The sequence below is a fragment of the Ovis aries genome, chromosome 7 (genome assembly GCF_016772045.2).
Source record: "Ovis aries strain OAR_USU_Benz2616 breed Rambouillet chromosome 7, ARS-UI_Ramb_v3.0, whole genome shotgun sequence".
Classification (NCBI taxonomy): Eukaryota; Metazoa; Chordata; class Mammalia; order Artiodactyla; family Bovidae; genus Ovis; species Ovis aries.
The window spans coordinates 72,132,117-72,148,318 of NC_056060.1; the positions used below are offsets into that span (position 1 = coordinate 72,132,117).

Genomic DNA, 16,202 nt, shown 5'->3' on the forward strand with positions numbered 1-16,202 from the left:
GGGAGTAGTTGGGCTGGGTCGGCTACTTATGCTGAGGGCGAGGAGATTACAAAAAACAAAAAATCAGCAAACCTTTTAGATGAACCTTTCATAGCTGTGTTTTAAGATTAGTATTCAGGTCTGCCATATGGAGCCAGATCTCTGGCTGTCATGAAGAAACAGTTTGGCCTTGTGTAATGTTGCCCTGATGTGTGATGCTAATCACCATGGGGAAGCCTAGTGCAGATGGCCTCCCAGCTTCAGCACACAGGCCCTCTGGGTATGGATTCTGTGCAGCAGAGTTATGTAGGCATGTAAGTGGGTGGAAACTTTCTTAATGTGTCACAATAATAACAAAGCAGAATCCACTGCTGTTCAGTTTCCCCTAGAACTTCAGCCCACGCAGCAGCCTACTTGGTTCACAGTCCTATGTGAATGCTAGACAATTAGCAGCTGATAATGAAGAGTGCCATGGGAACCAGTGGGAAAATAATAGCTTACTCCAAGGATATAATGAAATGAAATTAGCACAGACAGTAAAACAGACAATTTATGGTGGTTTTTTTTTTTCTCTTTGTAATTAAAAAGAACCAGTAAATACTTCTAGTAGAGAAATCTGAGAATCGATTAGAATCCCATCTGTTTTATTCAGAAATTAATTCCAAGGAGGCTTCTTAACATCCACTAAGGAACAAGAATAGGTAAAATGTGCCTAGTTTATTTGAATACGATGATAATTTTGTTCAAGTGTTGTTACTTAAATGGTTGTCAAGAGTGGTCTGAACTTTAAAAAAGGACACAAAGAGTAGATAAGTAGGTTTTGTTTTACTTGCTAAGTCTTGTCCAGCTCACCTGTGATCCCATGGACTGTAGTCTCCTCTATCCATGGGATTTCCCAGGCACAAATTACTGGAGTGGGTTGCTGTTTCCTTCTCCAGGGAATCTTACTGACCCAGGGATTGAACCTGTGTCTGCTGCATTGGCAGGCAGATGCTTCTCTGCTGAACTTCCAGGGAAGCACCAATTTTACTGTTATCCATTATGCTCTTAGCTAAACTGCCAGTAGACTTTGAGTGTTCCCAACAAATTCTTAGTAACAGGGTGAACTTATATCTCTGTGGATGCATAATTTTCTAAACACAAGGCAATACTTATATCATCTGAGAAACTGGGGATTTAAATGGTCCTTAAATCTTCCTATTTCGAGATGTCCCATGTGCTGCTTGGCCCTTGAGCACAAAGATCTACATACTATTTTTTAGGGTCAAAATGTAAATTTGAAGACTCTTTAGAATAATCTTTTAAAAATATTTAATTGCTCGAGACTGCAAGAAAAAATTTGTTTTGAGGATATTGGATTAGTGAAAAAGAGTTCTGTTAAAATTCAATCTCACTGTGTGGGCAGTTCTGTGAGTTAAAAAAAAAGTTATAAACAAATCAAAATTATATTTCACTCCAAATGCTCTCCAAATGGATTTGTTTTGGAGAGTTGAAGGAATTTGGGTATCTTTCTACTGAGACATTTTTCCTGTCTTAAGTAGACCTGTCTCTCAATTTCTCATTTATAAAATATTCTATTTTCACTTGAAAGATAAATTGCCACGTTGATTCAACAACCATCCCACCAAAGTCTTGTGTATGTTCTCTGATGTTTCTACATGACATGCTTTTACTGGGTGTGTGTTCCTAATTTGCCTATATAGTTAAGTTCAGTGTTGTTCAAGTTATATTGAACTATATCCATGCTAGCTGATAAATTTTTTTGGTGAATGACATATAAGTTGTACAAGGCCCATATATCATTTATTTAAATTCAGCAATGCAAACATGCCACTAAAATCCAAAAATCCAAAAATGTTGATTGTAGCCTTATAAACCATTAACATCCTCTCATTCCTTTTGCTTCTTTTTCTATCGTCCTCCCCACTGGGAAGATGTAGGGAAAGGGAGAGACTTGAGGATGGTGGAGAGGAGCTAGAGGGTTCGGGAAACTCAGATAAATGAACAAAGTCTCAGAGATCCTTTTGTGGACCTATTGGTACATTTCAACCATTTTCATCCTTAAATGCTGCTTCTGAGCTCACCCTCTGAGTATTAAAGAAAAGGAAAGCAAGCTAGCTGATAATTCTTGGCTTCTAGAGACGTGTGAGTGTGTGCATGTGTATGTGTGTTCATGTTCATGCTAAAGGGGGATTTACATTTTAAACATGTAAAGCAGACAGGTTAGATTACTTAATTCTCAGGAGAAGATGGACACATTTCAACACATATATATTACTGTATTAAAGATAGCACCCCATGTATACCCTCAAATGCTGAGTTCTCAAGTGTTTGAGAAATGATTGGTTGCTAGTGACTCCATATGTTGCTATGTTTTATTTTGGAACATGTTAAAATCTCACTTAGGTTTCATTAAGCCAATTTTTTCCCCTATTTTTTGAAAGGTCTATTTTTCCCTTCCAAAGAATTCATTTGAATATGTAGTTAGCATATCCTTGTTAGCTACTACTAGGAAGAAAATTTAAGTAGCACTACCCATTTTCATATATATATATATACACACACATACATACACACACATATATATGTAATATTTTATATTTTGTAGTTCTAGAAATATTTAGAGAAGTGGTTGACTATCCATGATGGTTGTTTGAGGTTATAGTGCCTAACTAGCCCTAAATTTAGTACACTGGCAAAATGATATGCTTCTAAGTATTTAAGGCTTTGTTCTTTTATTTTTTTGGTTCCAGAAGCATCACTGTAGGAAAAAGGAACATTAAAACTCTCAGTTTAACTTGTTCTTAATTTTTTAAATGACATTTAATTTCGTATTTGGTTGTAAAAGCATGGCTGATAGTATCAGTTCAGTTCAGTCGCTCAGTTGTGTCTGACTCTGTGACCCCATGGACTACAGCATGCCAGGCCTCCGTGTCCATCACCAACTTCTGGAGTTTACTCAAACTCATGTCCATTGAGTCTGTGATGCCATCCAACCATCTCGTCCTCTGTTGTCCCCTTCTCCTGCCTTTAATCTTTCCCAGCATCAGGGTCTTTTCAAATGAGTCAGCTCTTTGCATCAGGTGGACAAAGTATTGGAGTTTCAGCCTCAACATCAGTCCTTCCAATGAACACCCAGGACTGATCTTCTTTAGGATGGACCAGTTGGATCTCCTTGCAGTCCAAGGGACTCTCAAGATTCTTCTCCAACACCACAATTCAAAAGCATCAATTCTTTGGCGCTCAGCTTTCTTTATAGTCCAACTCTCACATCCATACATGACTACTGGAAAAACCATAGCCTTGACTAGACAGATCTTTGTTGAAAAAGTAATGTCTCTGCTTTTTAACATGCTGTCTAGGTTGGTCATAACTTTCCTTCCAAGGAGTAAGCGTCTTTTTATTTCATGGCTGCAGTCACCATGCAGAATCACCATGCAGTGATTTTGGAGCCCAAGAAAATAAAGTCTGCCACTGTTTCCACTGTTTCCCCATCTATTTGCCATGAAGTGATGGGACTGGATGCCATGATCTTTGTTTTCTGAATGTTGAGCTTTAAGCTAATAGTATTTCTGTTCAGTTGCTCAGTCGTGTCCGACTCTTTGCGACCCCATGAATCACAGCACGCCAGGCCTCCCTGTTCATCACCATCTCCCGGAGTTCACTCAGACTCACATCCATCGAGTCAGTGATGCTATCTAGCCATCTCATCCTCTGTCATCCCCTTCTCCTCCTGCCCCCAATCCCTCCCAGCATCAGAGTCTTTTCCTATGAGTCAACTCTTCACATGAGGTGGCCAAAGTACTGAAGCTTCAGCTTTAGCATCATTCCTTCCAAAGAAATCCCAGGGCTGATCTCCTTCAGAATGGACTGGACTGGTTGGATCTCCTTGCAGTCCAAGGGACTCTCAAGAGTCTTCTCCAACACCACAGTTCAACAGCATCAGTTCTTCGGTGCTCAGCCTTCTTCACAGTCCAACTCTCACATGCATACATGACCACAGGAAAAACCATAGCCTTGACTAGACGGATCTTAGTCAGCAAAGTAATGTCTCTGCTTTTGAATATGCTATCTAGATTGGTCATAACTTTTCTTCCAAGGAGTAAGTGTCTTTTAATTTCATGGCTGCAGTCACCATCTGCAGTGATTTTGGAGCCCCCCAAAAATAAAGTCTGCCACTGTTTCCACTGTTTCCCCATCTATTTCCCATGAGATGATGGAACTGGATGCCATGATCTTTGTTTTCTGAATGTTGAGCTTTAAGCCAACTTTTTCACTCTCTTCTTTCACTTTCATCAAGAGGCTTTTTAGTTCCTCTTCACTTTCTGCCATAAGGGTGCTGTTATCTGCATATCTGAGGTTATTGATATTTTTCCCGGCAATCTTGATTCCAGCTTGTGTTTCTTCCAGTTCAGTGTTTCTCATGATGCACTCTGCATAGAAGTTAAATAAGCAAGGTAACACTATACAGCCTTGATGTACTCCTTTTCCTATTTGGAACCAGTCTATTTTCCATGTCCAGTTCTAACTGTTGCTTCCTGACCTGCATACAGATTTCTCAAGAGGCAGGTCAGGTGGTCTGGTATTCCCATCTATTTCAGAATTTTCCACAGTTTATTGTATGGTATAAATGAGTCTAATTGTACAGATATTTTGAATTTGTGCACTGAATTAGCTGTATGTGGAGTTGTCACATTGGTGTTCAGCTCTTAAAAGTTTCTCATTTCTTAACTTCTTTTCTTTTTCAGAGAAGTTCTGAGCATAAACTATAGCTCAAGGACCTCAACTCTTATTGTGCCACCATTACTTTTGAAAACACCTCCTTGTTTTGAAAAAGCTGCTGATATCAAATTCTATAGCTTTTATTGTCGCCTCCTTGCCCTGGGACCAAAGCTGTCTGGGCTTGGGCTAACCTTAGTGGTGGACATGCCTACTGCACTCAGGTCACCTCTTCTCTGACCCTGTTCACTATCCTTCCTGGGAGGATCCTTGGGTCCTGAGGTGGATGGATTCCTGGAGGAGGAGTCCCTTCTCCAGGAAATCGAACCCAGGTATCCCTTATTGCAGGCAGATTCTCTACCAGCTGAGCTACCAGGGAAGCCTGTCGACATGTCCAGGCAATCCTAAATTCTTTTTGAAAATGTATTAATTTGATATAAGTTGTGTTAGTTTAAGGTGTACAGTGTGTTGACTTCATAATTCATATATTGTCATATGATTACCATCATAGCGTTAGCTAACACCTCCATCTTGTCACATAATTGATTTTTTGGTCACATAATTCACGTCATGAATTTGGTTTTGTGTGGCGGGAACAGTTAAGATCTATTCTCTTAGCAGCTTTGAGTACTGCTGTCTGCAGCCATTGTGTTGAGCCTTAGATGGAGCTGGAATTTTAAAGGTGAACAAGCTTATGCTTAAGTTAGGGACTTATGCTGTATGACCACGCTTGAACACTTCACAGAAACAAAGTCATGCTGTTTTTTATTTACTTATTTTTTTTTTTTGTAGAAGGATGATTGCTTTACAAAATTTGTTGTTTTCTGTCAAACCTCAACATGAATCAGCCATAGGTATACATATATCCCCTCACTTTTGAACTTGCCTCCCATCTCCCTCCCCATCCCACCTCTCTAGGTTGATAGAGAGCCCCTGTTTGAGTTTCTTAGCTATACAGCAAGTTCTGATTGGCTATCTATTTACATATGGTAATCTAAGTTTCCATGTTACTCTTTCCATACATCTCACCCTCTCCTCCTCTCTCCCCATGTTTACAAATCTATTCTTTATGTCTGTTTCTCCATTGCTGCCCTGTAAGTAAATTCTTCAGTTTTCTAGATTAGAATATGATATTTATCTTTCTCTTTCTGACTTACTTCACTCTGTATAACAGGTTCTAGATTCATCCACCTCATTAGAACTGACTCAAAGGCCCTTTTTATGGCTGCGTAATATTCCAAGAGAATGCACTGGTCATAGAGACACCCTCTTCCAACAACACAAGAGAAGACTGTGCACATAGACATCATCAGATGGTCAACACCAAAATCAGATTGATTATATTCTTTGCAGCCAAAGATGGAGAAGCTGTATACAATCAGCAAAAACAAGACCGGGAGCTGACTGCGGCTCAGATCCTAAACTCCTTATTGCCAAATTCAGGCTTAAATTGAAGAAAGTAGGGAAAACTGCTAGACCATTCAGGTATGACCTAAATCAAATCCCTTATGATTATACAGTGGAAGTGACAAATAGATTTAAGGGACTAGATCTGATAGACAAAGTGCCTGATGAACTATGGATGGAGGTTCATGACATTGTACAGGAGACAGGAATCAAGACCATCCCCATGGAAAAGAAATGCAAAAAAGCAAAATGGCTGACTGGGGAGGCCTTACAAATAACTGTGAAAAGAAGAGAAGTGAAAAGCAAAGGAGAAAAGGAAAGATACAAGCATCTGAATGCAGATTTCCGAAGAATAGCAAGGAGAGATAAGAAAGCCTTCCTCAGTGATCAATGCAAAGGAATAGAGGAAAAGAACAGAATGGGAAAGACTAGAGATCTCCTTAAGAAAATCAGAGATACCCAGGAAACATTTCATGCAAAGATGGGCTCAATAAAGGACAGATATGGTATGGATCTAACAGAAGCAGAAGATATTAAGAAGAGGTGGCAAGAATACATAGAAGAACTATACAAAAATGTCTTCACAACCAAGATAATCACAATGGTGTGATCACTCACCTAGAGCCTGACATCCTGGAATGTGAAGTCAGATGGGCCTTAGAAAGCATCACTATGAACAAAGCTAGTGGAGGTGATAGAATTCCAGTTGAGCTATTTCAAATCCTGGAAGATGACACTGTGAAAGTGCTGCACTCAATATGCCAGCAAGTTTGGAAAACTCAGCAGTGGCCACAAGACTGGAAAGGGTCTGTTTTCATTCCAATCCCAAAGAAAGGCAATGCCAAAGAATGCTCAAACTATCACACAATTGCACTCATCTCACATGCTAGTAAAGTAATGCTCAAAATTCTCCAAGCCAGGCTTCAGCAATACATGAACCATGAACTTCCAGATGTTCAAGCTGGTTTTAGAAAAGGCAGAGGAACCAGAGATCAAATTGCCAAAATTGGCTGGATCATTGAAACAGCAAGAGAGTTCCAGAAAAACATCTATTCCTGCTTTATTGACTATGCCAAAGCCTTTGACTGTGTGGATCACAATAAACTGTGGAAAATTCTGAGAGAGATGGGAATACCTGACCACCTGACCTGCCTCTTGAGAAACCTCTATGCAGGTCAGGAAGCAACAGTTAGAACTGGACATGGAAAACAGACTGGTTCCAAATAGGAAAAGGAGTACATCAAGACTGTATATTGTCACCCTGCTTATTTAACTTCTATGCAGAGCACATCATGAGAAACGCTGGACTGGAAGAAGCACAACCTGGAATCAAGACTGCCGGGAGAAATATCAATAACCTCAGATATGCAGATGACACCACTCTTATGGCAGAAAGTGAAGAGGAACTAAAACGCCTCTTGATGAAAGTGAAAGAGGAGAGTGAAAAAGTTGGCATAAAGCTCAACATTCAGGAAACTAACATCATGGCATCTGGTCTCATCACTTTATGGGAAATAGATGGGGAAACAATGGAAACAGTGTCAGACTTTATTTTTGGGGGCTCCAAAATCACTGGAGATGGTGATTGCAGCCATGAAATTAAAAGACGCTTACTCCTTGGAAGGAAAGTTATGACCAACCTAGATAGCATATTCAAAAGCCGAGACATTACTTTGTCAGCAAAGGTCCATCTAGTCAAGGTTATGGTTTTTCCTGTGGTCATGTATGGATGTGAGCATTGGACTGTGAAGAAAGCTGATCGCTGAAGAATTGATGCTTTTGAATTGTGGTGTTAGAAAACTCTTGAGAGTCCCTTGGACTGCAAGGAGATCCAACCAGCCCTTCCTAAAGGAGATCAGTCCTGAGTGTTCATTGGAAGGACTGATGCTGAATCTGAAAGTCCAATACTTTTGGCCACCTCATGTGACGAGTTGACTCATTTGAAAAGACCCTGATGCTGGGAGGGATTGAGGGCAGGAGGAGAAGGGGACGACAGAGGATGAGATGGCTGGATGGCATCACTGACTCGATGGACATGAGTTTGGGTAAACTCCGGGTGTCGGTGATGGACACAGAGGTCTGGTGTGCTGGGATTCATGGGATCGCAAAGAGTCGGACACAACTGGTCTACTGAACTGAACCGAACTGAATATTCCATTGTGTATATGTACCACAACTTCTTTATCCATTCATCTGTTGATGGACATCTCGGTTGCTTCTGTGTTCTAGCTATTGTAAATAGTGCTGCAGTGAACAATAGGATATGTGTGTCTTTTTCAAGTTTGATCCCCTCAGGGTATATGCCTAGGAGTGGGATTGCTGGGTCATATGGTGGTTTTATTCCTAGATGCTAAGAAATCTCCATAGTGTCTTCCATAGAGGCTGTTTCAATTTACATTCCCACAACTGTGCAAGAGCATTCCCTTTTCTCCACACCCTCTCCAGCATATTGCTTGTAGACTTTTTGAAGATGGCCATCTGACCTGTGTGAGGTGATATCTCACTGTAGTTTTGATTTGCATTTCTCTAATAATGAGTGATGTTGAGAATGTTTCCATGTGTTTGTTGGCCATCTGTATGTCTTTGGAGAAATGTCTGTTTAGGTCTTTTCCCCACTTTTTGATTGTTGTTGTTTTTTGTTGTTTTTTGGTTTGTTTGTTTTTCTAGCATTGAGTTGTTGGAGAAGGCAATGGCACCCCACTCCAGTACTCTTGCCTGGAAAATCCCATGGATGGAGGAGCCTGGTAGGCTGCAGTCCTTGGGGTTGCGAAGAGTTGGACACGACTGAGTGACTTCACTTTCCCTTTTCACTTTCATGCGTTGGAGAAGGAAATGGCAACCCACTCCAGTGTTCTTGCTTGGAGAATCCCAGGGACAGGGGAGCCTGGTGGGCTGCCATCTATGGGGTCCCACAGAGTCAGACACGACTGAAGCGACTTAGCAGCAGCAGGAGCAGCATTGAGTTGTATGAGCTGCTTGTATATTTTGGAAATTAATCCTTTGTCAGTTGTTTCATTTGGTATTATTTTCTCCCATTGTGAGGGTTATCTTTTCACCTTGCTTATAGTTTCCTTTGCTGTGCAAAAGCTTTTAAGTTTAATCAGGTCCAAGTTGTTTACTTATGTTTTTATGTCCATTATTCTAGGAGGTGGGTCATAGAGGATCTTGCTTTGATTTATGTCATTGAGTGTTCTGCCTATGTTTTCCCCTAAGAGTATTATAGTTTCTGGTCTTACCTGTAGGTCTTTAATCCATCTTGAGTTTATCTTTGTGTATGGTGTTAGGAAGTATTCTAATTTCATTCTTTTACATGTAATTGTCCAGTTTTCCCAGCACCATTTATTAAAGAGGCTGTCTTTGCCCCATTGTATATTCTTGCCTCCTCTGTCAAATATAAGGTACCCATAGGTGCATGGGTTTATTCCTGGGCTTTCTATCTTATTCCATTGGTCTATATTTTTGTTTTTGTGCCAGTACCATACTGTCTTGATGACTGTAGCTTTGTAGTATAATCTGAAGTCCGGAAGGTTGATTCTTCCAGCTCCATTCTTCTTTCAAGACTGCTTTAGCTATTCGGGATCTTTGGTGTTTCCATTTGTATTGTGAGTTTTTTTTTTTTATAGTTCTGTGTAAATTGTGATTCGTAATTTGTAAGGATCTCATTGAATCTGTAGATTGCGTTTGGTAGTATAATCATTTTCAGTATATTGATTCTTCCTACCCAGGAGCATGGAACATCTCACCATCTCTTTATGTCGTCTTTGATTTCTTTCATTAGTGTCTTATAATTTTCTGTGTACAGTTCTTTTGTCTCCTTAGGTAAGTTTATTCCTAGATATTTAATTCTTTTTGTTGCAGTAGTGAATAGGATTGATTCCTTAATTTCTCTTTCTGGTTTTTCATTGTTAGTATATAGAAATGCAAGTGATTTCTGTGTATTTATTTTGTATCCTTCAACTTTGCTATATTCACTGATAAGCTCTAGTAATTTTCTGATACTATCTTTAGGGTTTTCTATGTAGAGTATCATGTCATCTGCAAACAAAGAGAGCTTCTTTTCAATCTGGATTCCATTTATTTCTTTTTCTTCTTCGATTGCTGTAGCTAGGACTTTCAGAACTATGTTGAATAATAGTGGGGAAACTGAGCACCCTTGTCTTGTTTCTGATCTTCGGAGGAAAGCTTTCAGTTTTTCACCATTGAGAATAATGTTTGCTATTGGCTTATCATATATGGCCTTTACTATGTTGAGGTAGGTCCTGTCTATGCCCATTTTTTGAAGAGTTTTAATCATAAATGGGTGCTGAATTTTGTCAAAGGCTTTTCCTGCATCTATTGAGATGATCATATGGTTTTTATCTTTCAATTTGTTAATACGGTGTATCACATTGATTGATTTGTGTATATTGAAGAATCCTTGCATTCCTGGAATAAACCCAATTTGATCATGGTGTATGAGCTTTTTGATGTATTGCTGAATTCTGTTTGCTAAAATTTTGTAGAGGATTTTTGTAGCCTTGTTCATCAGTGATATTGGCTTGTAGTTTTCTTTTTTTGTGTTGTCTTTGTCTGGTTTTGGTATCAGAGTGATGGTGACCTTGTAGAATGAGTTTGGAAGTGTTCCTTCCTCTGCAATTTTTTGAAAGAGTTTTAGAAGGATAAGCATTAGCTCTTCTTGAAATGTTTGATAGAATTCTCCTGTGAAGCCATCTGGTCCTAGGCTTTTGTTTTTTGGGAGAATTTTGATCACAGCTTCAATTTCAGTGCTTGTAATTGGGTTGTTCATAATTTCTATTTCTTCCTGGTTCAGTCTTGGAAGTTTGAACTTTTCTGAGGATCTGTCCATTTCTTCCAGGTTATCCATTTTATTTCCATGTAGTTGCTCATAATAGTCTGTTATAATCCTCTGTAATTCTGCATTGCCTGTTGTAACCTCTCCTTTTTCATTTCTAGTTTTGTAGATTTGATTCTTCTCTCTTTTCTTCTGTAAGAGTCTGGCCAAAGGTTAGTCAATTTTGTTTATGTTCTCAAAGAACCAGCTTTTAGTTTTATTAATCTTTACTATTTTATCTTTCATTTCTTTTTCATTTATTTCTGCTTGGATCTTTATGATTTCTTTCCTTCTACTAATTTTGGCTATTTTTTGTTGTTGTTTTAGGTATAAAGTTAGGTTGTCTATTTGATGTTTTTCTTGTTTCTTGAGGTAGGATTGTATCACTATAAAGTTCCTTTTTAGAACTGCTTTTGCTGCATCCCATAGGTTTTGAGTTGTCCTATTTTCATTGTCATTTGTTTCTAGAAATTTTTTGATTTCCCTTTTGACTTCTTCAGTGACCTGTTGGTTATTTAGAAATGTATTGCTTAATCTCCATGTGTTTGTGTTTCTTACAGTTTTTTTTTCTTGTAATTGATATCTAGTTTCATAGCATTGTGGTCAGAGAATATGCTTGATTTCAACTTTCTTAAATTTACTGAGGTTTGATTTGTGACCCAAGATGTGGTCTATCCTGGAGAATGTTCCATGTGCACTTGAGAAGAAGGTATATTCTTCTGCATTTGGATGGAATGTCCTGAAGATATCAATGAGATCTATTTCATGTAATGTATTATTTAAAACTTGTGTTTCCTTATTAATTTTCTGTTTTGATGATATGTCCATTGGTGTGAGTGGGATGTTAAAGTCTCCTACTATTATTGTGTTACTGTCAATTTCTCCTTTTATGTCTGTTAGTGTTTGTCTTATGTACTGAGGTGCTCTTATGTTGGGTGCACAGATATTTATAATTGTTATGTCTTCCTCTTGGATTGATCCCTTGATCATTATATATTGTCCTTCCTTATCTCTTGTAATCTTCTTTATTTTAAGGTCTATTTTGTCTAATATGAGGATCACTACTCCAGCTTTCTTTTGCTTCCCATATGCATGGAATATATTTTTCTATCCTCTCACTTTCAGTCTATATGTTTCTTTAGGTCTGAAGTGGGTTTCTTGTAGACAGCATATATGGGGGTCTTGGTTTTGTATCCATTCAGCCAGTCTATGTCTTTTGGTTGGGGCATTTAATCCATTTACATTTTAAAGCAGTTATTGATATATATGTTCCTATTGCCATTTTCTTAATTGTTTGGGGTTGATTTTGTAGATCTTTTTCCTTTTGTTGTATTTCTTGACTATATAAGTCCCTTCAACATTTGTTGTAAAGCTGGTTGGGGGTACTGAATTCTCTTAACTTTTGCTTGTCTGAAAAGCTTTTGATTTCTCCATCAATTTTGAATGAGATCCTTGCTGGATACAGTAATCTTGTTGTAGATTTTTCCCTTTCAGTACTTTAAATATATCCTGCCATTCCCTTCTGGCCTACAGAGTTTCTGCTGAAAGATCAACTGTCAAATGTATGGGGTTTCCCTTATATGTTACTTGTTGCTTCTCCCTTGCTGCTTTTAATATTTTTTCTTTGGGTTTAGACTGTGTCTTGGCATGTTTCTCCTTGGGTTTATCCTATATGGGACTCTTTGAGCCTCTCAGACTTGATTGACTATTTCCTTTTCCATGTTGAGGAAAATTTCAACTATAATCTCTTTGAAAATTTTCTCATACCCTTTCCTTTTCTCTTCTTCTTCTGGGACCCCTATAATTCGAATATTGGTGCATTTGATATTGTTCAGAGGTCTCTGAGACTATCCTCAGTTCTTTTCATTCTTTTTACTTTGTTCTGCTCTTCAGAACTTATTTACACCATTTTATCTTCCAGCTCACTGATTCATTCTTCTGCTTCAGGTATTCTCCTATTGATTATTCCTTCCAGAGTATTTTTAATTTCAGTAATGGTGTTGTTTGTATGTTTATCCTTTAATTATTCTAGGTCTTTGTTAATTGATTCCTGCATTTTCTTCATTTTGTTTTCAAGGTTTTTGATTATCTTTACTGTAATTATTCTGAATTCTTTTTCAGGTAGTTTGCCTATTTCCTCTTCATTTATTTGGACTTGTGTGTTTCTAATTTGTTCCTTCATTTGTGTAGTATTTCTCTGCCTTTTCATTATATATATATTTTAACTTATTGTGTTTGAGGTCTCCTTTTTCCAGGCTTCAAGGTTGAATTCTTTCTTCCTCTTGGTTTCTGCCCTCCTAAGGTTGGTCTAGTGGTTTGTGTAAGCTTCATATAGGGTGAGATTTGTGCTGAGTTTTTGTTGTTGTTGTTCTTGTTTGTTTTTCCTCTGATGGGTAAGGCTGAGTGAGTTGGTAAATCTGTCTGCTGATGATTGGGTTTGTATTTTTGTTTTGTTTGTTGTTTAGATGAGGCATCCTGCACAGTGTGCTACTGGTGGTTGTGTGATGCCAGGTCTTGCATTCAAGTGGTTTCCTTACTGTGAGTTCTCAATATTTGATACTCCCTAGGGTTGGCACCCCACTCCAGTATTCTTGCCTGGAAAATCCCATGGATGGAGGAGCCTGGTAGGCTGCAGTCCATGGGGTTGCTAAGAGTCAGACGTGACTGAGCATCTTCACTTTCACTTTTCACTTTCTTGCACTGGAGAAGGAAATGGCAACCCATTCCAGTGTTCTTGCCTGGAGAATCCCAGGGACGGGGAAGCCTGGTAGGCTGTCGTCTATGGGGTCACACAGAGTCGGACACGAGTGAAGCGACTTAGTAGCAGCAGCAGGGTTAGTTCTCTGGTAGTCTAGGGTCTTAGAGTCCGTGCTCCCACTCCAAAGGATCAGGGCTTAATCTCTGGTCAGGAATGAAGATTCCAAAAGTGGTTTGTTATGGCATTAAGTGAGATGAAAACAAATAGCCGAAAATGAGAAACCAAAGATGAACCCCAGACAAATGGCAATTACAAAATCAAGCAAATACTAATTAAAATAATGGAATATACACAAATACATATACACCCATCAGCAAAATCAAAACAGTCCAACTAAAAGTACAGTAGATTGACCTGGTAAACAAAGTAAATAAAAAATTATATTTACCAGTTGAACAAAATTAACTAAAGCACAAACCAGAAAACAAAACTAAAGCAAGGTGCCAAGTGGGGAGTAAAGCAATGAAAACAAACCTAAGAATATAGTTTAGGAAGAGAAAAGAGAAAATGCAAAGAATAGAGATGAGGAAATTATAGATAACAGAAAATTTAACAAGGGGAAAAAGAACAGGAAAGGCAAACAAAGGAATAAATGTAGAAAAATATAATTTTTTTAAAAAATTAAAATTATAAAAAGGAGAAAAGCAATAAAAGGAAGAAGAAAGAAAAAAAGAAAAAAGGAAAGCTTCACAAAACTGGTAAAGCCCAACATAGAGGCAGAGGTTTATAACAATAAAAAGTGTAACTGAATATACACATATACATATATACCCATAAGCAAAATCAAAAGCAATAAAAGATAACAGAAATAACAGACAACGAACAAAATGGTATTCTCTACCAGTAAGAACAAAACTACCTAAAGCACAAACTGGAAAACAAAACTAAAGCAAGGTACCAATTGGGGAATGAAGCAATGAAAATAAAACTAACAAATATGTTGAGAGGAAGGAAAAGAAAGAAAGAATAGATATGCAATTTAAATAGAGGTAGATATAGACGATTTATATATATTAAAGATTAACTGCAAGGGGAAAAAACAGTAGGAAAAGCAAAAAAAGAGGAATGAATGTAGAAAAAATAATAATAGGTTTAAAAATTAAAATTAAAAAAAGAAAAAAGAAAGAAAGGAAAACTGGTAAAAGCCCAACATAGAGGCACTGAAGCAAATGTCCACAAAGGCCAGGCAAACTGGCTAAAGCAAGGTTTATGAAGCAATGCATAGATATGCAATTTAAATAGAGTAGCGAATATATTAAAAGATTAACTGCAACAAAAGCTTAATTAAATTAAAAAAAAGGAAATCGTCAACTCAGAGGAAAAAAAAGGAAAAATAAATCCAAAAGCATCTACAGAACAAGTCAAAACATAAGCATAATAAATGTTTTTCTTAAGTCACTGCTGTTAGAGTCCTTCCCTTGCTGGGAGTCACAGTCTACCTCACCTCCCTGTGATGCCCTCCAACACTGTGCTCATCTCTGGACCTGTTGTGGGGGCAGCTCAGATTCTAATTTGGTCCTACTCCTGTGTTTCTTGCCTCCAATGCCCACAGGTCTCTGATCTAGTGCATTTTCTTTTGTAGGAGCTCTTGATGTGCTTTTATATATTCTACAGACACAGGGTCTGCCTAGTTGATCGTGTGGATTTAATCTGCAGCTTGTACAGCTGGTGGGAAGTTTTTGAGTCGTCTTCCTTAGTCACACTGTCCCTGGGTTTCAGTTGTGATTTTATTTCCACCTCTGCATTTGGGTCGTCCACTGGGGATTGCTCCTGAGGCTGCCCTGGAGGATTTGGGTTTGCCCCTGTGAGTGCTAGGTGTGGAAGTGATGTAGCTGCTTGGGTCGCAGGGGTTCTGGCAGCACCAGGCACTCAGGGGAATTGGCAGCTAGGGCAGCAGGAAATATAGTGCTTTAGAAGGGTATGGCAACCAGTATTGGCCAATACACTCCAGTATTCTTGCCTGGAGAACCCCTCTGACTGAGAAGCCTGGCAGGCCACAGTCTACAGGGTTGCAGAGTTGGACAAGACTGAAGTAACCCTGCACACATAGACACAAGATTCCTTTTTCCTATGGCAGCTCTGCCTTCGAGGGAGTTGAGCGTGAAGATGGCGCAGTGCAAAGTGTGCAGGGTCACAGACTGCTTCATCCCAGGAGTTATGGCCCTATCAGAGTCTTTTTTCAAGCCTCTTGTAGCTGGCGGTCAGAAGCCTCTTTGGCCAGTCTTTCTCCATAGCTCCGCTGTTCAGGCACTTAGAGGGCTCCCTTGCGTGGGGTCCTTCTCTGTTGTTTGGTGCGTCAGGCACATAGAGGGGCCCCCTGATTGGGGTCCTACTCTGTAGTTCAGCGTGTCAGGCATTTGATGGGCCTGCCTCTCTATTGTTCAGCTGCCAATGCTGGCCTGTGGGGAGAGAGAGGCTATGGTGATGGCTCCACGCCCTACGTGTGACTCAGCAGTATCGCCATGCTTCCATGGCTGCCTGGCTTTCTTCCACAGGGATTTCCCACCA

The 16,202-nt window shown here is 39.1% G+C and overlaps 1 protein-coding gene across 1 annotated transcript in view; it reads left to right on the forward strand.

Moving 5' to 3' along the window:
• Positions 1-16,202, forward strand: part of SYT16 (synaptotagmin 16) — a 258,656-nt gene that overhangs the window by 76,069 nt on the left and 166,385 nt on the right. The window contains exons 3-4 of the mRNA XM_042252588.2: positions 5,873-6,183; positions 8,773-8,849. Coding sequence (XP_042108522.2) covers positions 8,795-8,849 — 55 coding nt within the window. The 5' untranslated portion in view covers positions 5,873-6,183; positions 8,773-8,794. The remainder of the gene's footprint in view (positions 1-5,872; positions 6,184-8,772; positions 8,850-16,202) is intronic.